Source organism: Puma concolor, chromosome D2, assembly GCF_028749965.1.
Source record: "Puma concolor isolate L17-30 chromosome D2, mPumCon1.1.hap2, whole genome shotgun sequence".
Lineage (NCBI taxonomy): Eukaryota > Metazoa > Chordata > Mammalia > Carnivora > Felidae > Puma > Puma concolor.
The window spans coordinates 70,602,883-70,628,744 of NC_141677.1; the positions used below are offsets into that span (position 1 = coordinate 70,602,883).

Genomic DNA, 25,862 nt, shown 5'->3' on the forward strand with positions numbered 1-25,862 from the left:
GAAGAAGCCATAAATGTTCCATGACTCTCTCTTGCCTCTGTAAGTTGTAGTGTTTGTAGGAGGGAGAATTCAGAAAAGTCTGCTTTTATTTATGAATACTGTGGTTTGCTTAAAATACATGTGGCTCTGGAGCTGTAATGTCCACATGTAGCTACTGGACACTTGAAATGTGGCTGCAGAGCGAAATGATAATATTTTGAATATATTGGGCTAAATATTACTAAAACTAAATATATACAGGTATTACAACTAATTTTACTTGTTTCTCTTTACTTTTTAAGATGTGGATACTAGAAAATATAAAATTTCATGTGCGATTTGCATGCATTACATTTCTGTTGTTCTAGAGAGTTAGAGTTGAAGAGATGGTTCCAGTTCTAGTTCAGGAACCCGGGTGCACAGTAAATTGAAATAGCTATACTCTAATCCCATACCCACACTCTAATCCCAGAGGGACCTCTTGCCCTTCAACAATTCAGTTAACCTGAGTAAAGCCTTCGTTGATTTTTTTAAAATAACTTTTAATTTTAGAACACATTTAGATTTATAGAAAAAAATCACAAAGATAATATAGAGAACCCTGTGTATCTCATGCTCAGTTTTCTTTATTAACATCTTATGTTAATATGATACATTTGTTGTTGCAGCCAGTGAACCCATATTGATACATTACAATTAAATGAAGTCTATGCAGTACTTTGTTCAGATTCCCTTTTGCTTTGTTTATTCGTTTGTTTTACCTGATGTCCTTTTACTATTATAGGATCCAATCGAGGATACTACAAGACATTTATTAATCATGGCTTCTTATGTTCTTCTTAGCTGTGACAATTTTCTCAGGCTTTTCTCTAGACTTCAGTTTGGAGGAGTCCTGGTAGGACATTCTCTAGAATGATCCTCAGTTGGGATTAGCCTGATGCCTTTCTCGTGATCAGACTGGAGTTACAGGTTTGGGGGAAGAAGAGTACAGAAATAAAGCATGATTTTCATCACATTCCATCAAGAATATATACTGTAACTTAATTTATCACTACTGATGCTAACTTTGATCACCTGGCTGAGGTAGTGTTTGTCAGGTTTCTCCACTGTAAAGTTACTCTTTCTCCTCTTTTCCATATTCTTTGGAAGGAAACCATATGCATAGCCCACACCTCAGGAGTTGGGCATCAGACTCCACCTCCTCGAAGGCTTAGCATCTGTGTTAATCATTTGGGATTCTCTGCAGGGGAGATTTTGTCTGTTCTTCTCCATTTGCTTATTCCGTCATTTATATCCACGGATTCATGCTTTTATTTTTTTCTTCTCTTGTATTCCAACACTACTTTATTTTGTTGCTCACATTGTTCCAGCTTTGACCATGGGAAGCCCCTTCAGCTGGCTTCTGTGTACTCTTCATATACCCCTATTATTGCAGGTTTGGTTTTTGGTTTTTCCTTTTTAGCACTGTCTTACTCTCCAGGGTACTCCAACATCATCTTGTGCTTTTCCCATACCAGTCCTAGATCAGCCATTTCTACAAGGAATCCAACTTCCTTTTATTGAGAAATGGTGTTAGCAACCAAGATCTGGACACTAGGTATGCCCATAGCTCCTGGGGTTTTATTGCTTCTGGTCCCTCAGCTGAAAGACAAGGAAGTGCATGTGTGTACAGTGAATCACGTATGTATACATACCAAAAAATATTTGTATGTGTAACCATCTATGTTAAGTTAAACACGAGTTCGTATTGCTGTCTCCAACTCTAATCTGTTATTACATGGATCATTCTAGAATGGCTTTGTTTCACTAGTGACCATTCTCCACCATGCTACATAGTGTAGCATTAGTAGCATATCCATTTTTAAGTTCTCTAATATAAAAAGTTCCTCTGTTAGTACTTTCACTCCGCATTTCCCAGTACATAATTTTCACTGCTGTTTTCTCTAAAAATACCTGCATTGCACAAAGACAGGTAGCAGCAACTGAAATCAAGTTCTCTCTGACACTTGCACTACTTTATAGGGGGTGTGCAAGGCTCGCGAAGACCTTCTTTTATTACTGGCAAAAAATCATACTATGTAGGTTTGTGTGTAACACAAGCACGAGGCACTTGTGCTAATATCGAGTGGGCAAGGGAAGGTCATGCTATGCAAAGACTTAGGTGTATATCAGCATTCATCAAGCCTATATACAAAAAAGGTGATGACATTTGTTCATATAGTGCATTTTATGTAGGGTATCAGTGGTGAAGACTCAGTTCTGGAAAGCAGACCTTGTTGGAGTTCCAACTCTGCAACTTACTAGCTGTTTAACTTTGGAGAAATTCTTTAATCACTCTGAGTTTGTTTGCTTGCCTGAGAATGAGATAATGCTAGTGTCTCCAAAGGGTTGTCTTGAGGGTCGACTGTGATAATGTTCAACACACAGCCCTGTGAAACTAATCATAGCTGTTAGTTATGAAGTTCTGAATCTTAGGAACATGCCATTTGTAAAGGGGATGCCATTTGGCGTGGAAAGCATGAAGCTTTCTTGGGAATACATATGAATTGTGCTAGAAGGTTGCCAAAACTTAATGTTGGTAGATATTTCCAAGGTCACCTGATTCAGTCTTTCTTTCTTTCCTTTCTTCCTCATTCATGCTTTCCTCCTAAATCATCACCTTTTCATTCTTTTCTTAAAGATGTGAGAAATACAGGATTAGGACAAAGACGTGTGAAGAGTGGTCTCTGCCTCCAAGGAGCTGGAAATGAGGGTGAAGAGACAACTACACCAGTTTCTAATGACCATCAGAGCCACTAGAGCAGAGCACAGAGGTCTGGGAGTTCAGAGGAGATAACATCGGTCCCAGGAAATCACCTGGAAGGATAGGTGGGATTTAGCAGACAAAAAAATGGGGAAAGGGTATATTCACAGAGGTTGCAAAAAGTGGGCGCAGTAGGTATCTGTTGTTTTTGGGGTCCCCAGAATCCTCCATTCTATCTTCTGATAGCAGCACCTCAATTTTCCATCGAGGAACTACCTCAACCCAGTCTTGGTGGAACTGACAGGCCACCTATCCAGATCAAGAGGTGAACACATTACCCACGTGAGTGCATTCCTAGAATGTTTGCTGGGATTCGAATCATGAGCAGAGTGAGCAGAGAAGAGAGTTGGCCTCGCTGTTCGAGACCCTCCCTTTGCAGAGACTGTCAGTGAGTTCCTGCTCCCTTGGTACTCGAGCCACCCCGGGAACTGTCCTTTCCGAGCTTGGGGGCTCATGTTTACCATTGACTCTATGAGTCACTCCAGTGTGTTCTAATAAGATTTCCCACTTCTAATTCTAATAGCTGTCTTTCTAATAAATGTCCTTTTTTGGCTTATGTTATTAGCCAGACTCAATTCTTTTAGATTCAGCCACAGAGTCCTAAATGGTAGCTTAAACAAAGGGTTGGAGTGGGAAACAAAAATAAGAGAGAGATGTGTTTGGGTAAAAATCAATTGTCTGCTTAGCATGTAGAGTACACACTAGAGAGCTAGTAGTTGGAAATAAAGTTGGACAGGTTGCTTGGATCTGGAATGTGGAACACCTTGACTGCTAGGCTCAAGTGATGCAATCATAGCCAGGTTTTGGGGAGATTAAATGGTAGAGAGGAGCAAGTATGAAGGCAGGGAAACCAGGGTGGTTGGTAGCCTCGCTTCTTTTGTCAATGTTTACACCATCCTGCATTATTTATTCAATTAATCATCATTTTTCAAGAACTGATCATATGACAGTCTCAGTGCTAGATTTTAGGACTATAAAGATAATCAAGACATGAATCCTGTATTCCCAAAGCCCCCAACCTAGGAGGTGGTAAGTGTGATAGATAAATTATTGGACTCAGGTAAGAGTTCTAGGTGTTTCTGTAAGGGAGAGTGACTAACTTTTTTGTTGGGTTAGGAAAGGCTTTGAAGAGATGGTGATTTCTGAAGTGAGTTTTGAATAGCAGTTTGCCAGGTAGTCACGGTGGAGGTGGGCATAGCCATTGGGATTAAAGGTCTTGGGTCCTGGAAATATATCAGGATTAGAGATAAAGATTTGGGATCATAAATGTGTAATATGGCAGCTTAAAAATGGTAGTGGGATGAAATTGTCCAGGGACATAGGCAATAGTCATAAGAGAAGAAAAGCAAAGACTGAACTCCAAGGAACACCAACACTTAAAGGATAAATGGAGGGAATGGATGCCGGCAGAGGACATGGAGACAGAAGTGAGCCTGTAGGAGGATCACAGAATCAGAGTGTTGTGGAAGCCAGGAGATGAAAAAGTGACAGGATGGGAGGAGCAGGAGGTCTGATGCCACAAGATTAAGGAAACGTAGGACCAGAGAGTGTCCCGTTTGTTTGAGCAAAGGAAAGGTCATCAGACTTAAGAGTCACTTCAGTAGAATGGTGGGGGGTGAGAGCAAGATTATAGGGAGGAAATGGGAGATGAGGAAGGCCAATTGTGACTGTGGGTATAAGAGAGAGACATTAGCACAGGGAAATACAGGACAAGGAAGGCTTCTGGTTTTGTTTTGTTTTGTGAGAAAAACTGTTGCTTATTAGTTCTGGACTAATAAGCATGGACTTATGCATGGACTTAGCACCTTAAAGAAAACAAGATGTTCCTTCTGAACCGTAAATTCATAATCTCACTCTTGGTCCAGGATGGGCTTGTCTTATTTCATATTCTGTTCTATCACAAAAATACAGTGTGGTTCGATTATAACTTATGGAGATATTGGGCAGATTCATATGTGCCAGAAGGAAATAGATTTGGGGTCATGTACTAAAATTTTAACCTGGCCATATGTAGGCTTAACTTTTTCAAAGAAGCAAAATCAAACAAAATTTTAATTTCAAATGTGCATTTTTCTTAAGGTGAAATGTTTGGAGTATATACAAAACGTACGTGATAGCTAGCCCCGTAGTTTAGGGGGATCAAAGGGAAGGGGTTGGGATTAGCAGAACCTCATTATTCTAGTAAAATGATAACTTCTACTGAACATTCCCTACTTAGTGTTGACGATCCTTCTGAAGGGCTAGTCAGCCACTAAATGTACCCATTTCAAGCTTCATGATTTCTCTAGTTTCTTGTATTAGTCAATAGTCATTAGGTTCACAAAAACCTAACTTTGGGGCGCCTGGGTGGCTCAGTCAGTTAAGCGGCCGACTTCGGCTCAGGTCATGATCTCACGGTCCGTGAGTTCGAGCCCCGCGTCGGGCTCTGTGCTCACAGCTCAGAGCCTGGAGCCTGTTTCAAATTCTGTGTCTCCCTCTCTCTGCCCCTCCCCAGTTCATGCTCTGTCTCTCTCTGTCTCAAAAATAAATAAACGTTAAAAAAATTAAAAAAAAAAAAAACAACCTAACTTTAAATAAAGAAAAAGAAGGGACAGCTGGATGGCCCAATCAGTTAAGTGTCTGACTCTTGGTTTTGGCTCAGGTCATGATCTCATGGTCATCATGAGTTCAAGCCCTGCACTGGGCTGTCTGCTGTCAGCACAGAGCCTGCTTCAGATCCTCTCTCCACCACCCACCCCCTTCTGCCCCCTTGTCCACTCGTGTGCATGTGCGTGCTTTCTCTCTCTCTCAAAGATTAAACATTGAAAACAAAAAAAGAAATCTGTTAATTCAAGAAAACAAATCATGATAAAGTCAAGCAAAACCTGTGTCAGAGTTATCTGGAACCAGAAACTAATTAACTAAATCTACGTACCTAATCTACCTCCCTCCCTACCTAATACCTATCCCTCAGCTTTGTTTCTAAATATAGACTTCATTCTCAACCACTGCAAAGTAACTTGCTTCTTGTAGCTCAAACAATGGATGCCAACAGCTTCTAGACTTATGTTGTCATAACTCTACCATGAGAGAGGAAAAGATTTTGCTATTGCTGTAGGACTTTGATTGGTCTGCTTGAGTTATATCCCTACTCCACTTCCACCCCCCCAGAAGAGTGTGGCAAGAGGGATTGAGCTACTGGGATTGGTCCAACTAGGTTGAGAAGCCCATCCTTTGCTAGGTCACTGTGATCAAAGGGGCAGGATCATAGAAGGAGATAGAATCTCCCATTGACCTGCTTGGTGAAGAGGAAAGCCTCAAAAGAGTGAGGTTACTGCCTGAGAAAAGAAGGGTGTTAGACACGAAACTGTAAATTGTTCAGTAAATTCACTTAGCACAAAACTTAGGTTCCGTCTCTGAATAAATGGACTGATTGTTTTGGAATGGGGGCAGGGAGAAGTTTTCTGAAAATATCTGCTAGGACATGTCTCTCAGAAAAGGGAAGTATAGTTGAATTATAACTTGATGGTGGTGAAGTTTGAATAAACTACATCCAGAGACTTAGCACTTCATAATTTAAAAGTAAGTTTACTTGCATCAGCCTTGTGAGCTAAAAAGAATCCAGTCCTAAAATTTCCATTTTAGACAGTACAAACTGAGTCTCAGAAAAAAAAAAAAACTCTTATCTAGGATCCCACAGCCAGCAAGTAAGTAATGACTTTGGGTTTAGAATCAATAGTTCTTGGGGCACCTGGGTGGCTCAGTTGGTTAAGTGTCCGACTTCAGGTCATGATCTCACTGTTGGTGGGTTCAAGCCCCACGTCGGGCTCTGTGCTGACAGCTCAGAGGCTGGAGCCTGCTTCAGATTTGGCGTCTCCCTCTCTCTCTGCCCCTCCCCCACTCGCACTCTGTCTCTGTCTCTTGAAAATAAATACATGTTAAAAAACAATTTAAAAAAATAAAAGAATCAATAGTTCTGAATCCAGTTCAGAATCAATAGTTCAGAATCCAAAGCAGGCTCCAGGCTCTGAGCTGTCAGCACAGAGCCTGATGCGGGGCTCAAACTCACGAACCGTGAGATCGTGACCTGAGCTGAAGTCGGACGCTTAACCATCTGAGCCACCCATGCTGCCTACAAGTATGATCTTTTAAAGGATTGTAAGATCACACCCAGTTTTAGGAATTGTTTGTTTTTTTTTAATGTACCTTTTTTTCAAGTTTTATTTAAATTCCAGTTAATTAGCATACAGTGTAATATTAGTTTCATGTAGAGAATTTTGTGATTCATCACTTACATACAGCACCCAGTGCTCACCACCACAAGTGCCCTCCTTAACTCATCACCCATTTAACTCATGGGTTAATACAATTTAAAGTTTATGTGTATCCTTAGCAATTCCTTGGTATTCTTGTTTGTTTCAGATGAGAAGAAGCAGATGGTTGGCCACGTGGAGAAACAGCTCGAAGAAGCGAAAGAATTGGTATGTGCAGACTCAGTGATATGTTTTCACATCAACCCAGAGCCGTTTATGCCGATGCCTTCCTCTAGTCTGCTTTGTACACTGTAGAAACGTGACACATTTCCGATTAGCAGTTTATAATTCCGAAGTCATCAGTTTTTCCATTGAAGAGAATTTAATAGTCTCTTGGGATTTTATTCTTCTTAATGAAGGTGACGCATTAAGTGACTCCACTTTATTTTCCTTCATAATACGTTTCCTAATAGGTATAAATAGCTAATGCTTGTTAAAGGCATACTCAGTACCAGGCACTGGGTTAAACACATTACTTGCTTTATCATATTTAATGTTCACACAAGCGCTGTGAGACAAAGGCTGTCTGTCAAAAAGTGTTAAGGACCTGAGATGTTCCCCTGTTGCTTTGTGACAGCTAAGTTTGCGATAGTGTCATGGATGCTGGTGGAAGACAGGAGATTCCTCGGTCCTCTGACCGAACAAAGCAAAATAAAGCAAATAAAGCAAAAGAACTTTATTACAGCAAAAGGTGCCACCCGAGTCTCAGCACAATTGCCTCAGTTCCCTGAGCCCCAGTTCCCACAGGAGTGACGCAGGTTTGCCTGGAAGAATGTCTGCCGACAGCAGAATACCTTCCGGGAAAGGAACCTGGAGCCTGGGAAATGCCTTGCTTTGTAGCAGCCTGTGAGCAAGCCTGCTGTTTGTCCCGGAGGGGCCCATTATTTCCTCCCCCAGGGCTGTTCCCTATAAATACAACCCTGAGAAATGGCTTGAAAGGAGCAGTCAGGGCCTTGTATTCCTGACGTGCCCAGCAAGACATGTGGGAATGTGAGAGGCCCACAGAGGAGTGATTCTCAGTGCCATTATTGCTCCCGTTCTGTAGGTGGGGAAACTGAGGCCCCGAAAGATTATGTAACTTTGAGGTCCTACGCTACAAGTGGTGGGGTAAGAGCTTGTATTTAAACAGGCTATACCCAGAGCTCTGGCTTATCTTCTACTTTTTGATATAAATATATTTGCACATCAAGGAACAAAAAGTTTGAAAAGGTGTTGTTTCCCAGTTTGGGGTTTTAACGTTTCAACGTTTATTTATTTTTTGGACAGAGAGAGACAGAGCATGAACGGGCGAGGGGCAGAGAGAGAGGGAGACACAGAATCGGAAACAGGCTCCAGGCTCTGAGCCATCAGCCCAGAGCCCGACGTGGGGCTCGAACTCACGGACCGCGAGATCGTGACCTGGCTGAAGTCGGACGCTTAACCGACTGCGCCACCCAGGCGCCCCTCCCAGTTTGGGGTTTTAAAGCCAAGCTTTATAAGCGCGACTCTGCTTGTGGCCGCAATGGGGTCCTAAATGAGAGTGTTGCTTCCCTACATACTGAAGGGCACTGCCTGGTGTTCCTTCGGTACCCGCTTGCTAATATCCTTACAACAGATTCCCCGAGTGTGTTTCTGGTGACTGCTGTTGCCAGGTCAAATAAGTTTGGGAAACTAGCTGGCTTAAATAGAATTGGAGGGTGGCATCTTTTTTGGTTGTTGTTTTTCTGCAGAATCCTCTTGGACCCGTAAGTAGGCTAAGAGGCATTATGGATCTCTAAGAAGGGACTATAGGGGCCAGCTAAAGCATGGAGCATTTCCAGAGTTATTCAACTGAGTTACTTTTCTTGACAGGGTCATACACAAGGGGCTGCTGTTTTAGAGGGTCTGAAGAAATAGGTGGCTGTCATTCCCCACCGCACAGCGGACCTTTGCTCCGTGACTTTGGGCGCGGAGGCAGCGAGTTGCACAGCCGCTACTTTGTCTTCTCTGTCGCTGGCTCTTTTCTAGCCATCAGAGTGTCGGATGCTCTCCGGACCCTGCAAGAGCAGCTTCTCATCTCTGCTGTGCTGTCACTGCCTCTGCAGTGGCAGCTTTGCGTCCAACTCCAGCTTCGAATGTCTGCCTCAGTTTTGAAAGTTGCCCCCTTTTCTCAAATGCTTTTCCCCGTACTTTCTTTTCTTTTTATATTCGACTCTTTCTCTCATGCTTCCTGGCCTTCGTGTAACAAGACTGACCTTCTACACAGCGTGGCTGCGAGTCAGGACTGTCCTGCCTTCCAGCTGGCAAGCGCATTCTGAATGGAACTGTACAAGTAGTCAGTTGTTTGGATCCTGAGTTGACAGCTTATAGTGTTGAGTTCTTAGGAGCAGTTCTTTTGCATCAAAAACTGTGTTTTGGTTTGTTGACCTTCTTTTGGAGCCATCAAGTTACTTAATGATGTTAGAAAGCTGGTTTCCTAAGAGCCAAGATTTTACTGTACCAAGAAGTATAAAACATAGTTATACCTCATGGAGCTTATAACTAACATAAAGAATTCTGTCTAAGATATGTGTTTCTGTTTGTTGAAAATGATCAGACAGCGAATTTACTTAACTCTGATGACAACCTTGTTAAGGATACTCTCAGTGTATTACACTCTCTCCTTTGGATGAGGACCCTGGCAGAAACACTTGTTTTTGATTTTGCTTATCAGGATTACTTGTGTTTCTGCTGAACAATCGGTTTGTGTTAATCTCTTGGACACTGCTAGTCTTGGGTTTACCATGTCTCCTGCTTTATGTTGGCCACGTGAATGTTGTGACAACATGAAGCCAAGCTCACGTTAGCCTTATTGCTGGTGTCATTTGAAGTGCTTGCTGTGTGTTTCCTTTTTTTCTTTCTTGCCTCCTTTTAATTTCATTTCCAGTGTCTTTATAAAATGCCTTAAACAAAAGTGAAGTCAACTCTCGGATTTTCACTTACGTGTACTTTGGCAGTTACTTGGATGATTCTGCTCACCCTGTAAGCACTAAGGACTTAATAATGATTTCAGAGAAGTGAAATAATTGCCTTGCTGAGTATTTAATTTATTGGTGCTTCACATTTATGTAGAGATATGGTAATAATTTAAGTGGTCACCACTTAAGTCAACCCTAATTAAAACTATGTCTCTCTCTCTCTCTTCTTTCTTTTTTTTTTTTTTTTTTTTTAATAAAAATTAAGGCCTGTGAATTGAAACATGGTATTCTGGGTATCTGAGTGCTGCTATTATTCAGTCCCTAATGCTGGACGAGTAAGGGGTATATAAGTGATAAGCTTATAGTAGTTAGGGAAATAACTCATTAGAATACTTTATTTTTTTTTAATTTTTTTAATGTTTATGTATTTTTGAAAGAGAGACAGACAGAATGCAAGCAGGGGAGGGGCAGAGAGAGAGGGAGACACAGATCCGAAGCAGGCTCCAGGCTCTGAGCTGTCAGCACAGAGCCCGATGTGGGGCTCGAACCCATGGACCGTGAGGTCATGACCTGAGCTGAAGTCGGACGCTTAACCGACTGAGCCACCCAGGCGCCCCTAGAATACTTGAAAAGGTAAAATATATAGCAGCGTTTTTGGATGTGAGTTTATTAGACATGGCCGGAGCCAATTTGCTGCTGTTGTTGGTTTTTGTTTTTTAATGCCAAGTATAAAGAAGCTACCTCTGATACCTTGTGTCGTACTTGCTCTATTTCTTCTTCTTCATCAGTAATCACCTCTACGATTCTTCACATTAATCTGGCGATTATCAAGCAAGAGACACTGTTGTAAGCACATTATGAGAATTACGCCTTATAATCTTCACAGCTGTCCTACAGAAGACATACTATTTATAGAAATGAGAAAGTAAGGCCCAGATAACTTAATAAACCGGTCCAAAGGTGCATGACTAGTAAATAGTGGAGCCTATGATGTGGACACCGGCATCTGAATCAAAAGCCTGTGTTCTTAATCATCACCCTGTTTCTGTATCACCTCTCTTTACATGCTCGCGTGTTGTTTCCAAAGTGTTATTAGTGACAGATTATTGAAAAGTATGCTGCTGTAATTTCAGTGAGCTTTGTGTAATTTAGCGTATTACTGTATCCATTTAACTCTATTATCAACATGGTTATAAAGTAGGAGTCCGGCTGGAGGCTGAGATCACATACTGGTTGGCATGTGATTTCCCTAATCAGAAAAGAGTTTCCAGAAGAATTTTCACCAAATGACTAAGTCTGGGCTGGCCTTTTATAGAAAGGGTAGAAATAATGGTTTGTTTTAGGTTCCCATAGTCCTGGTAGTTTGGGGTCAAAAGACCACCCAGGTTGGGTTGGATTGAATGATAGGACACACCGAAGGTATTAAAATTGTTATTATTGAGGATATTTGGATTAATGCATATGTTCTAAAAAACATTCTTGGCAAAGTGAGTGCTTTGTCACTCTGTGTGTCACTAACTCAGTAACTATTTGTTGACCTAAACAAAAGTTAAGCACAGAAGCAGTCCCATTGTTACTTGATCATGGGCAGCTAGCTCCCTCAGCCCGGCTCCTCCAGTGGAAAATGAGGAATTGGGACTAAATCATTTCAACTCTAGATGTCTGGCCAAATACAGTGCAAGCATATGGTATAAGTCATGTGTTCTTCTCACCCTTCCAGCTTGAACAGATGGATCTGGAAGTCCGAGAGATCCCACCCCAAAGTCGAGGAATGTACAGCAACAGGATGCGAAGCTACAAGCAAGAAATGGGCAAGCTTGAAACAGATTTTGTGAGTCAGATTCTACCCTCTGTCACATTTACTAATCTTTAACTGAATTTTCACCTGTATTTTTTATTGTTTCCTCCACACACCTCAGTTACCATGACGCGCATCGTCTCTAGGAGCTTGTGCCAGGGACAAGCACAGCTTTCGCTATTGATAACTTAGGGGTCTAAAAATGCTTGGGGTGCCTGGGTGGCTCAGTCGGTAAGCGTCTGACTTTGGCTTAGGTCATGATCTCATGGTTTGTGGATTCGAGCCCTGCGTTGGGCTCTGTGCTGACAGCTCGGAGCCTGGAGCCTGCTTCGGATTCTGTGTCTCCCTCTCTCTCTGCCCCTCCCCTGCTTGCACTCTGTCTCTGTCTCTGTCTCTGTCTCTGTCTCTCTCTCTTAAAAAAATAAACATTTGGGGCGCCTGGGTGGCGCAGTCGGTTAAGCCTCCGACTTCAGCCAGGTCACGATCTCGCGGTCCGTGAGTTCGAGCCCCGCGTCGGGCTCTGGGCTGATGGCTCAGAGCCTGGAGCCTGTTTCCAATTCTGTGTCTCCCTCTCTCTCTGCCCCTCCCCTGTTCATGCTCTGTCTCTCTCTGTCCCAAAAATAAATAAACGTTGAAAAAAAAAAAATTTAAAAAAAAAAAAAAAAAAAAAAAAAAAAAAATAAACATTTAAAAAAAATTTTTTTTATGCTTAAAGAGCTAGCTAATGACGGAATATGAGGGATGCTGGATTCACGACTCACAAGTAGATCCAAAACCTGTGGTCCTCTGAGTTTAGACAGTATTTATTGCCACTTAGCATTTGTTAGAATTTTGAAGCCGAATTTTGGGCCTTTTCATAGTCTGCAGGCTTTAAGATGCCGTGTTCACAGATGGACTTCAGGGACTCATGAATGTCCTGAAATTATATAGGTATTTTTGGATATCCATTTCGCTGTGCACTCTTTTCCTGGGATGGGTACCATAGACTTTATTAGAGTCTTAAAAGGATACATTACACTTTTCCTATCAAAAGGACAAAAGGAATTCAGCTGATAATTCGTACAAGTGATCCTTTCCACCAATTGCTCCATGAGAGTATTTAGCTTTCTCTTCCTATACATCCGACTGTCAACTCTGCCCACTTTAGAGCAAATTTAAGAATGTAAATGTAAACGTATAATGTTGAAATTGTTAGTAATTAGAAAGTCATAAATGAATAAAAAGATACAGCTGAGCAACTCCACTTCTGGACATCCAAAGGAATTAAAAGCAGGGTTTCAAAGAGCTATTTGTACATCCACGTTCTAGCCTCATTATTCGCAACACCAAAAGATGGAAGCAACTCAGTGTCCAGCAACAGGTGAATGAATAAACAAAACATGGTACCTGTGTACAATGGGGTATTACTCAGCCTTAGAAATGGAGGAAGTTCTGACATATGCTATGACATGACATGACATGACATGACATGACACGCTTGAGAACATTATGCTGAGTGAAACAAGCCAGGCACAAAAGATAAATACTATATGATTGCATTTATATGAGGTATCTAGAGGACTCAAATTTAAGAGACAGAAAGTAGAATGGACCTGAGGGGGTGGGGAAAATGGATATAGAGTTTAAGTTTTACAAGATAACAAATTCTAGAGATGGGTTGCTCAACATGTGAATATATTTAACACCATTAAATGGTATACCTAAAAATGATGAAGATGGCATAGTTTATGTGTAGTTTACTGCTTAAAAAAAAAAATAAAGATACAGATGAAGAAAGATCTGAGCTTCACCTGTAAGTGACAGAGGAGTCATGTCTTGACAGGTGAATCAACTTCACTTCTGACCCTGGTGTTCAAATTCATAAAGTCCAGAGTTTATAAGGGTCTTTCCACCTCTTTTCCTGCCTTAGGTGTTTTACTTATGAAGGCTGTGCCTTCTAGACTACAGTGGTACCAAACCTAGTCGAAATTCCACCTAGAATCTGGAGATTGGGTGATTCGCAGTTATGTATGTTTATTTTATATTTTAGTAGATATTTTCCTGAGGAGTTGAGATAGGTTATGTCAGTGGCTCTGATGCAATTGCCTTTTAAATTGTGTTTCTATTAATTACAAAAAGAGAAAAAAAAAAATCAGAATCCATGATGGGCCTAAACTGAGAAAAGAAATGTGGCTGCCTAGCTCCTGTGCTCTGTGCTAGGTAGAACCTTCTCTGACTGCTTCGGGAAAGGTAGGATATCTTAGCAAGAATAGGAGATATAGTGAGAAAATTAAATTGATTTAAGAATTTGACCACTCGAATTTATACTCAGACAACTCTAATTAAAGTTAATGTTTCAATATAAATGATGAATGTAAAGTAAAACATTTATGAGGATTGTTTTAGTTTGCTAACCTCATCTTTATGAAACTCCTTTACAAAGATTTCTCTCTTGGTTTCTAAAGTAACGAACTATATTAGTTTGTGAGGGCTACCATAAGCAGTGCCACAGACTGGATGGTTTAAACAACAGATCTGTACTTTCTCACAGTTCTGGAGGCTCAGAGTCCAAGGTCAAGGTGTCAGCAGGTGTGGTTTCTCCCTAGGCCTCTCTCCTTGGCTTGTAGACAGCCGTCTTCTCCCTGGGTCTTCACACGGTCTTCCCTTTGTGTCTGTGTTCTCATTTCTTCTTATAAGGAACCAGTCACATTGGATTAGAGCCCACCCTAATGATCTCATTTATACTCAATTAACTCTTCTCCAAATGCAGTCACTTTCTGAGGTACTGAGGGTTAGGACCTCAACATCTGGAGGTAGACACAACTCAACCCATAACACTGAATTTAGTCGTAATCTTTTCTTCTTAAAATTTTTTTCAGAAATTAAGTTGCTTTCATTGCTTATAAATCAGCCAGTTCAATCTTCAGTGTTTTTTGTCTCTTGAAGAATATAATCCTGGGTAGAGTCCTTTAAGTATTTGGATATTATATACTTGGGTAGGTATTTCTCAGGCATATTTTCTATTATAAAGTGAAACAGAACCAGTAACTATGAACTAAACATTTATTCTCCCGGCCATCATTAAAAATTCATGTGTTTATGTGTATAATTGTTCACACAACTTTCTTCTCCTGTGTTAGGGAGCATCCTTCACCATTACCTCCACCCCCTTCCATTGTTTAGTGACTTAACAGTTTATAAAGCGCTTTAATGTGTACTACATTTCACTGTATGAAGAGTAGAGAGAGGAGATGTGAAGGACTCTCCCCATTTACACATGATAGAACCAGGAGGTTCAGATTGTTTCTGGATTCCATTCACCACGTCTTTCTCAAGCCCTGCTGTCTATAGACACTGTCCTAGGTACTTGGAAAAAGCTGTGAGTAAGATCAAGTTTCTGCTCTCATGGGATGTAAGTACTAGTGGGAAAGACAAGAAGCAAATAGACAAATATGCAGATATCACAATTCCAGGTAGTGATACATACTGTCCATGACAATGAAGTGAGTAAAGGGGTGAAAGTGGCTACAAAGTGGTCGTGGCTGTCTTTGCTGGGGTGTTCTCTGAGGCTTGACTGAAAGAGGAAGAGGCACATTTGTTTACAGGGAGAGGTAGAAGAAAGACCTACAAGGGCACTGTAGGCATGGTAAAGACCTTGGCGTTTACTCTGGATTGAAGAGAAGCCCTTGGGGGCCATTGAGAAGTGAGTGGTCCTTTGACTCCTGCTTTACAGCTCTCTCACTTTCCCTCACCACACGTCTCAGGAGGGATTTGAACGAGTGTGGAAGATATTTATGTAATTCCCTTTTGATTCTTACTTTCTTTGTATATTTAATGCTTTTTATTTTTAAAGGAACAAAGAGTATCTTCTTAAAGATATATGACAACCTTCTCATGGTGATGTACCTAGAACTATTGAACCCCAAGAAAAAAGAGCACAGCTGCTCTTAACTGCAAATGAATCAGATCTGTTCTTCCCCTTGTAATATTGAGACTTTGGGGGGGTCATTTGTACCAATGAGGAAGGGCAGAGGACAGCCCGATACTTTTTTCTTCGACCCTCATTATCTACTTGTTATCTTTCCTTGGCCCCTCCTCTTCTTCCTGTGCCTGTTCCTTAGACACTGGGTCCTTCAGGCTTCTTCTCCACTTACTGCACTGTCTATCTCTGTGTAGCATCATCCACTCCCATGGCTTCCACGATGGCATCTCTAACCCACCTGCATTTCTAACCAGATCTCTATAGCTCTAGATTCATGGTTCTTTTTTTTCTTTTAATTTTTTTAATGTTTATTTATATTTGAGAGAGACAGAGACAAAGCACGAGCAGGGGTGGGCGGAAAGAGAGGGAGACACAGAATCCAAAGCAGGCTTTGGGGTCTGGGCTGTCAGCACAGAGCCCAACACGGGGCTCAAACTCAGAGACCATGAGATCATGACCCAAGCCAAAGTTGGATGCTTAACTGACTGAGCCACTCAGGCTCCCTGAGATTCATAGTTCTCACTACTTACTTTACCCCAGAGTTCCTTAAACACAAACACTTAAACTTGACAAGCACTAGTCACTTCAGAGTTATCGTTAATTTCTTCCTCTCCAAGCACTTTGTGCTTCCAGTTGATCACTGAGAACTAGCAATCCTGCCACTCAAATACCTCCTACTCTCCTCTCCACTGCTGGAAGCTTTCATGTTTCTCCATCTTGATGTTTGTAGCAGCCTTTCCTCCTTCTGTTCTTGTCTAGCTCTACACCACCCTCTGCACCAGTCTGGAATGATGTTTCCAACACACTGATCTGAATACGTCATATTGTTCCACAAAATCCCATGGAGTGCTCATTGCCTGATGAATAAAATCCAGGTCAGCTTATAGGCTTTCTGTTCTGTTCCATTGCTTCTTCACATGTCCAGGAATTGTATTATCATATGCTTGGTATTGTGGATCATACATTGTTAAAAGCCTAGGTTTTGTTGGTTTCCTTTAGAGCAGTGCATCTCAACCTTTTTTTCATTATTGCCCCCCTAAGGAATCTTTTTAGACTTTTTTTCCTAATTGCCCCTTCCTCCTCCTACCCCATGAAATTTTGATACTACAGATATACTGTGTATCTGTACACTTGTCCATGTACTATGGCCCTTTGAAGGGCCCCATGTCGTCTTTGTAATGTAGTAAATTGTTCATCCTCCCAAGAACTAATTTTTGCCTCCATGGGCATGATATAACTTCTGCTGACAATGCATGCTTTAGAGATTTCTCTCTCTCTCTTTTTCTTTCTTTCTTTCTTTCTTTCTTTCTTTCTTTCTTTCTTTCTTTCTTTCTTTCTTTCTCTTTCTTTCATTCGTTCATCTGTTCTTCTTTTCTTTTCTTTTTTCTTTTTATTTAGAGTAAGCTCTGTGCCCAGCATGGGACTTGAACTCACAACTCCAAGATCAGTGGTCTCATGCCAGCCAGGAACCCCTCAGAGAATGATGAGCTTTATATGGGCAAGCAGGTAACTTACTAACATGTCAGATTGATCCTCTCAAGGCTTATTGTTAAGGTTTTTTAGGACATGTCTAGAGTAGACCTACTTTTGAGGTGTGGCCTTTCTTGGCTTCCACTTGAGTGACTGGAGCATCAGTGAATGCTCTACCTTATGTTTGGTCAGAATTCTGTCTCCCTGCTTTGGGTGACCTCCAGACTCTCAATTCCGCCCATAGCCCCCCAATACCTGTTCTCTGCAAGACCTCGTGGGATCTTGTCCTCTGCGTGTGCAAGTTCATTTTCAGCCACAGACAGAAGGAGGCCCCTGTTTAGATTTCTGGAGCCCCTTCTCTGTGTAGCTCCCTCCTCTCTGTTACCCTGCTAAATTATCTCCATCTCAGTCCCAAACTCCAGTGTCTGCCTCCTAAGCTCAGTGACATGCTGTGCTCCATTTTGGCTCCACCCCCACGTGCTGTAGTCTGGAAAGTACCTGCAGGCTGAGAGTGATGGCAACTGTGGGACTCTTTTCAAGTGTTTCTCTTCTCCAAAGGATGGCAGTTTCTACACTGCCTGTTGTCCAGTTTTTAAAAACAGTTACTTCATATGTTTCATCCATTTTTATAGTTGTTTAGAGTGGGAGGATTAGTCTTGTACTGATTGCTCTGTCATGGCTGGCATAAAACTTCAGTGTACTTTTAATGTTTATTAGTCCCTAGCAGGTAGCCAGGTGCATCTGAGAATAAAAAATAAAAATAATAGTCTGCTGTTTACAGTGATCCATATCATAGATTTTAATTTGTAACTGAATAAGTAACTACTTAAAAGATTTAATAATCCTGTTGTAATCTGTATGCGTAATTGTGGGCAGTTAAAGGAAGGCAGTAGTTATCATTGTGTTCTCTTTTATACTGTTGCTATTCCGCTGATTCCGTTCACTTGCCTGACTCTGTTAGCCTGGACATTTGGCCTCTTCTAGCCTCCTTTGTTCACTTTTGGCTTCTCATAGTTTCAGTGTAAGTTAGGAATATTAGGTCCAGAGGAGTTAAAAATCAGGTCATCTTATCTTTTGATGAAGAAATGGAGGACCAGGAAGACCAAATGACTTGACTTAATGTCTGGTTTAAAGCCAGAGCCAGAGTCAGGGGCGCCTGGGTGGCTCAGTCGGTTGAGCGTCCGACTTTGGCTCAGGTCACGATCTCGCAGTTTCTGAGTTCAAGCCCCGCGTCGGGCTCTGTGCTGACAGCTCAGAGCCTGGAGCCTGCTTCGGATTCTGTGTCTCCCTCTCTCTGCCCTCCCTCACTCATGCTCTGTGTCTCTCTCAAGAGTATATAAAACATTAAAAAAAAAAAAAAATTTAAAGCCAGAGCGAGTCAAATAAGCGAAACCCACTTTCACATGTTTCCTCCATGTTGCTTTGCATTTCCCCCATCTCCAACTTCACATTTCATTTCAAATCGATTTAATATCCTGTTTATTTGAAAACAATCTTTTTAATTAGAATTCAAATATTTAAATTGTTCTTGTAATTTCTTTCTTCAATATTGGTGTAAGGTTCGCTAGAGAAGTGTCATGTCAGGCTATTCCAGGAAAACGAACCAATCAAAAGGAGGGGAATATGTAGTTGAGGATTTTTTGAGTTTAAGATTATTGTTTCTTAAGAAAATAAAATCAAGCAAAACCCGCCTAAACGTGTACAAACAAAAAATCCTAACATTGTGTAAATGTTTGACTAAGTCTCAGAAAGTAGAAAAAGAAGGAGCAAATACACGATGTACCAGGAAAAGGTTCCAAAAGTTAACAGGAGGACAAGGTGTGTTGAATGCCTTGTGTATCTCTGATATTGTACTGTGGTGCTGGCGCCATCTTGTGGTGTATTTGTATAGTTGCATATTTCTTTTTTTCTTGTAACAAAGCTGAACTTCCTTTAAGACGGACACGCACGTGCAGTATTTGGGGTGGAGGAATTGATTGTAATGAGTGTTAGAAGTAGAGCTTTTTAGCCCCAGTCTCAAGTTCACTTCTATCCCAGGTCATTGGTGCCCGAATGCTGTCCTTTTCCTGTTTGGCAGACTATGTGATGTGATTGTTAGACCAGCTCCTAGTGCAAAGCTGTCTACATCAGAGAATGGCACTTCTATTGACAGTCTCAGCAGTGAGGCTGAATGGTCCTAGAAACCCAACTACCTGCAGACTATCGGAGTTGGTCCCTTAGGTCAGGGTTCAAAGGATGTTGTGGAACAGCTTGAAGCTTTTACTGCTACTACCTGCACTCTCTCTTTTAACAGGTGAATGGACAACTTGAGTATCTGAGTTTATGAGTGAAGCCAGTAGCTGTATTCTGTTTTTTTTTTTTTTTTAAGTCTAAGAAGTGCAAATGAGAAAGCTGAACTCTTTTAAATTTTGATTTTTGTTGAAAGGTCACGAACTTGATGCTTCTGTTTACATTTTATCTTTTCTGTTCTTATGACTCCCTGGGACATTTTACTTCTATTCTGTGGAAGCTGTAGAAAACCATGAAGTCATGTTTTAGAGATTTAGATAGTGTCAGTGGTAATGTGTTGTAATTACAGCATCAGCTTATCCTTCTTGCAGGAATATAAGTGCATTCCAGAAGGAAATAAGACAGCCAGATTGGGCAGAACTGTTCCAGAAAAGAAATTTTCCTCCACTGCATGCACTTAATAAACATGCTTACCGGGGCGCCTGGGTGGCGCAGTCGGTTAAGCGTCCGACTTCAGCCAGGTCACGATCTCGCGGTCCGTGAGTTCGAGCCCCGCGTCGGGCTCTGGGCTGATGGCTCAGAGCCTGGAGCCTGTTTCCGATTCTGTGTCTCCCTCTCTCTCTGCCCCTCCCCCATTCATGCTCTGTCTCTCTCTGTCCCAAAAATAAATAAAAACGTTGAAAAAAAAAATTTAAAAAAAAAAACAAAAAACAAACAAAAAAAAAAACATGCTTACCATTTTTAAAAAATTGTATTTGTTGTTTGATTTTCTGTAAAAATCATACCTGCTCATTGTAGGATATTATGAAAGTAAAGAAGAGTAAAAAGGAGAAAGAAAATCACCGTATCCCTATAACCCCAAAAGATCCACATTTTACATTTTGATTTGTTTTCTCCCAGTCTTCCCTTCCCCTTTCCCTTGCATAATTTATTGTTTTATTTTACATAATAATGATGTTTCTCAACTCACGTTTTTTCCACCTTTTTTCAACACAGGATTCTAACATCGGTATTTTTCAATTCTGTAAATTCAGAATCATTTTAGTGGGCGCATAATATTTCAGTCAATGATACTAGTTCCTCCTTTATTGAATTGTAACATGTTTCCATATATTCCCTCCGTAATTCCTTGTGCTATGATGAACATATTAGAGCTGGATATTTCAACAGGGTTATTTCTCAGAAGGCAGATTATCACGTTAAAGGGTTTCAACAATATTATAGCTCTTATTAAAATAAGAGCTTGGAATTACATTTTTATTGTGACTCATCAGATCATTTTTGTTGTACTTTCTCAGTGTCTTCTCAGTGTTGGAATGTGATTTGAGAAATAAAATAATAAGCAGACTGGGGCTAAATACTTTAAATGCATTACTGAATTAATCCACAATTATATGAGAAGTATACTGTTATCTGTCATTATGGAGATTTTACAACTCTAAAATTAGATATAACTGAGATTTCTTTCTCTAAGCTAATCTTCCATAGAAGACATGTTAATATTGGTAAGGCTCTCCATATCTGGTCTCAAACTGAACTCATTTTGCATCTTCAGTATTTCTTAATCAGAAACCAAAGACTATTTTAGTTATCTTGCTATGACGACGGCCTTGAAGGGAGAAAGTGACACCAAATTTATGTGCACATGTATGATTTTCCTTGTTTGCAGATATTTGCTTAAGACAGTTGTTCCTAAGGCCCTGCTATGTGAAACTGTTAAAAAAAAAAAAAAAAAATCATCAGGAAAGTGGCCTTCTTTGTTTGTAGGATTCTCATTCCAGGCATTGACCTTGGTAAATCTTCTACTCACAGAGCCTCCAATAATACAGAGGCTGACACAGGAAATGGACCCACTGGATAGGGAAGAAACCAAACATCTATTTTCAGCCATAGTGATGCCTTCTGGGGGCTGATCTGTGTGTGTGGGGGGGGGGGGTGTGGGTGTCACTCTGGTCTCCTAATCCAAGATGCTGTAAAAGGTTCATGTTCTTGACCCTTCTCCCCACCATGTATACTTGAATGGAACAGTAGTATGTATTGAATATTTTATCATTGGTCTTACGTACTGAATTTGAAGTTGGCCTTAATAGATTTTCTTCACTTTGGAAGCTCTGACACTTTCTTCCAGTGTCCCTTTTTCTTCCTGATCACTGTTTTGGGCGTTAGACCATTGCCTTTAGCTTCTGTAGAGTTTTATGACCTTCAAATAATAACTTCCATCTCCACGGTAGTCATTGGCAAAGTTCAAGTGGGTACTGGCACACATATACCTATCTGTGTGTGTGAGTCATTTTTTAAATTGGTGTCAGGTCTCTGATTGGACTTTGCAATTTTTTTGGAATATTTTTTTCTACCTAAACTTACTAATATATATATTTTTTCAAATCATTGGAATTAAAGTTATAGTGCCATTTTATGGCAGAAGGAGTAAATGCTTGTCATGACATACGACGTTTCCAGTAGTTTGAATTTTCTAAGCAGATGAAGTATATATTTTCTGGAGACAGTGCTAAATTGCTTTAAAACAAAAAAAAGAATATAAAGCTTATTGGTTTTAATGTAGTTGTCTCTCCTTATAATCCTTCTTAAATGACTTAACAAATTATTATCGACTTTTCTGTTGTTTGCTTGTTTTGCCTAGCTTCTTTGATCTTACCTAAGAAATAAAGAGGAAAGATAAAAACAGGTAAGATTTTTAAAGATTAATTATGAACCTGTGGCAAATTTGGCTTCATTGTTAGTCACTAGATGGCACTGTTTATTTGCAGAGTGCCATTTTTTTTTTTTTTTTTTTTTTTTTTTTTTTAAGGAACTGGTAGTAACTGAAATTACTGCCTCATGAATAAAATATTTCTGATGGGATTTGCATTTCTATATTGGCTGAAGACACTGTTGAATGTTTTATTAACCAGCCCAGTGCAACTGTCAGCCTATTAAAGAGATCCAATGGTCCCTGTTTAGATAAATAAACTAAATAAATCCAATTCGTCAAATTGTGTTCCTGGCTGTTTATTTTCCATTCTTTTGATGTACAGTTTATTTTAAGTTAAAGCCACATTGGTTTAAAAATTAATGGGAAAATGTTATTTGGTGTTTGGAACATGAAGAAGCTAATTGCCATCGTCAAAAAGCCAGCTCTGTTTTAATGTTAAATTGTTCGCTCATAAATAGTAAACTTTTTACTGGTTGTTTATAAACTGTCCCATGGTCAAAAATGGTCTGATATTCTGTAAATATACCGTCAGAGACTGTGTTATTGAGAGTCACGGAACCCCTGTTTAATTTCTCTGGGAAAAGCACCATGTAGTTTAAAAGACAAGCCTTTTCTTGGTTTTGCCTTCGGTTTTGCCTTCTCGTTTTTCACGTATGGTGTACTTTCCTTGGACAGAAAAAGAGCTAATTGATTTTTAAATGAAATGCTTTTTTATCAAAGCACTTGCTGGTCATTCTCCTGGTCAGTGCCAAGCATTAAAGTGGGACAGTCATGCTCCTGGTGGTGACGATGCTAGAGGAACCTAAAATCTGAAGGTCATGGCTCTAATACAGGACCACTGCCCACAGCTTCATTGCCCTCTTAAAGCTTATGTTCTAGGGATCTTGAAACTCAGGATTGCATTATGTAACACCACCCACTGAACTAAAGGCTTCCTACTTAAGCCCTAGGGTTACAAAAATATTGGAACAAAGTGTGTCAATTTTGTGCTTTGCTACACTGAGGCAAATTAACACCTGGAAACGACACATCCTGGTCCTGACTTTTACTTATTTCCTTTTTCATGACTCCTCATTTGCTCTTTATGCCATTCTTATTGTCTTTTATCTAGTTCTACATTGGCGAGGCTCAGAACAAAACTTAAAACAGATTAGGCACTTCTGACTTAGCATATAGCTTTTAGGAGCATAGAGCTGCTTGTGATGAAGACGAGCCAGAACTGAGCTCTAGGGTGAAGGTTTTGAAACTGTGTAATAGAAGTCGAAGAGTTTTGCCATGTCACCTATTTTAAACTTTCCCGTACAAGATGTTAAAGTGGGGCTAGAAGAGATTTCACTAGAGACTTTTCTCTAGAGTCCAAGGCCTTGGAAGCCTACCAGGAAATAGATGGTCTCATTTTTTGCTTAGGTTGTTTTGTTTAACTTTGTGTGTTCTAGTTCCCCAAGATGGAAGAATCATATTTAAGAGTAAAATAACAAATGTGGACTCTAATTGCTCTTTTGGCTTTTAAGAAGTTCATAAAATCATGGAAGCTTTTAAGCTTTTCTAGGAATCCTTCCGAAATGCTTAAGTGTGGTCAAATCGGGGACCATCGAGAAATGGGACTCTATGCTCAGTGTGTTTTACTGGATCTTGAAGCTCCTCATATCTTTGCAGATTTACAAAAGCCACGATGTAGGTCAGTCTCCATCACAGAAGATTCTAAAGAAATGTCCAAATTTTCTTGTTCTCTATTTGGTTCTGTTAAGTATGGTTTAAAACAAGTTATCTCTGTCCAGGACTTAGATAGAAATCTCCTATGAAAATGGAAATTCATATTATTGGTTATGAAGAATTTGACCTGTGATTGCATTTAAAATGGAGTGTCAGATTTTATGGTTTGGAAAGTTACATTGCAGAGCATGGGCCTTGGTGAGAAAAGTCTGATTATAGACATGAAATGAGTTTCTGAAAAATGTGTTCTATCCTTTAAAACAAGAGTACCCTTTGTGAATCTCTTCTGAATTTTTTACCTGATACTTTTTTATTTTTCCCAATGGAACATTGCCTATCTGCGTATTGAATGACTGGCTTTTTTTGTTTTATTGTTTTCTTATTTTGATCTTTGTATATAAACCTAGCCTACAAATAAATTTCAACTGAAGTAAGACTAGGGTTGTCTTACTTATGGACATATGTGGTTTTTAAAATAAAGTTTAGGAAGGAGAAAAAGATCTCCATGGTTAGAATCTTACAGATTATATTCTATTTAGTTTCAGCGAAGCTTAAATTTTTCTTTTTCTACAAAAGAACATGATTCAGTGCTATTCATTTCAAATGCTGTCTGATCTAGGGCCCCTATTTGACGGCTTTATTTACGCTTCAAAAAAGTCATGTATATGTTGTTAGACATTTGTTAGAAATGGTCCACCCGTGTTTTTCTAATATCGTGTGCAAGCTAAATTTGGTCATGGACTACTCCGTCAGAAGGGGAAGTGTGAAATTGTGAGAACAGCCCAGGAATTGTAGATCTGAGACCCCAGACATGGCATGTTCTTCCTGTGCTGCCGTTTCCGTATCTGCAAATTTACATCATCATATCAGTTCTGCCCACCTAATAGGTAAACATGAATGTCAAAGAAAATAAGAACTGTGCAAGGACTTTGCACATTGCACTGATTTTTAGTCAGTGACTTTGCTGTGCGCGAGCAGCGATCCTAGAATTCAAGAGTTTAGAGCTGAAGGTTTGTTAAAGCCATAAGATTTCTTCAATATCCTAAAAATGAAACCTTCTTTCTTAGTGCTTCAGTAGAGTAACTGCTGTGTACACAAAGGACTGAGACTTGAAATCTCCCGTCTTACTCTCAGATATGACCTTCTAAGTTGGCGTTGCTTTTATATTCCAGTGCATCATTTTTTGTAAAAAACATCTTAGAAACTAATCTATACAAGCGGTTTCTCTTTGCAGATTCAGAATTAAAGGTAAAAAGAATAATGGAACTATATATTATTTTATATCATTTTATTACATGTATCATATTACTAATTAGAGTTACAGTTGTACTGAGTTTTTCACTTAGAGTTAAAACTACATGTTGAGTTATTTACTTTGGGTTTCCTTCCCATTCTTTCCCTAATTTCTAATACCTGACATTTCTGAGAAACTCTTAGAAGTCACTGTCTTTGCATTGTTATGTCACTGGCCTAACATACCAGCATTGAGAAGGGGAAGGGGGAAGATTCCATAGGATCTGTTAAATATTGTCATTAATATCAACAAAGAATTGACATTAGCATGCCTAAAGACAACCAAATAGCTTTATAATTTAAAAGTTCCGAACATTGTCTTATACTGATAATTTGGTTTAGAATATACTCAGGGGCATCTGCGTGGCTCAGTCGGTTAAGTGCCAGACTTCAGCTCAGGTCATGATCTCACGGTTCGTGGGTTCGAGACGCATGTCGGGCTCTGTGCTGACAGCTCAGGGCCTGGAGCCTGCTTCCGATTCTGTGTCTCCCTCTCTTTCTGCTCTCTCTCTCTCTCTCTCTCTCTCTCTCTCTCTCTCACACACACACACACACACACACACACACACATGCACACGCGTGCTCTCTCTCCTTCCGTCTCAAAAATAAACATTAAAAAAATTTTTTTTAGAATATACCCAAATATATAAGGCAAGATAATACACAACTAGAAAGAATGGGGTGGGAGCTGAAATG

General features: G+C 40.2%; 1 protein-coding gene across 6 annotated transcripts in view; it reads left to right on the plus strand.

Annotated features, from left to right (window-relative positions):
• The window catches only part of VTI1A (vesicle transport through interaction with t-SNAREs 1A), a 349,036-nt gene that overhangs the window by 3,989 nt on the left and 319,185 nt on the right, over window positions 1-25,862 (plus strand). For all 6 annotated transcript variants that reach the window (XM_086680876.1, XM_086680873.1, XM_086680878.1 and 3 more), the window contains exons 2-3: window positions 7,184-7,242; window positions 11,710-11,820. In XM_086680876.1, coding sequence (XP_086537002.1) covers window positions 7,184-7,242; window positions 11,710-11,820 — 170 coding nt within the window. The remainder of the gene's footprint in view (window positions 1-7,183; window positions 7,243-11,709; window positions 11,821-25,862) is intronic.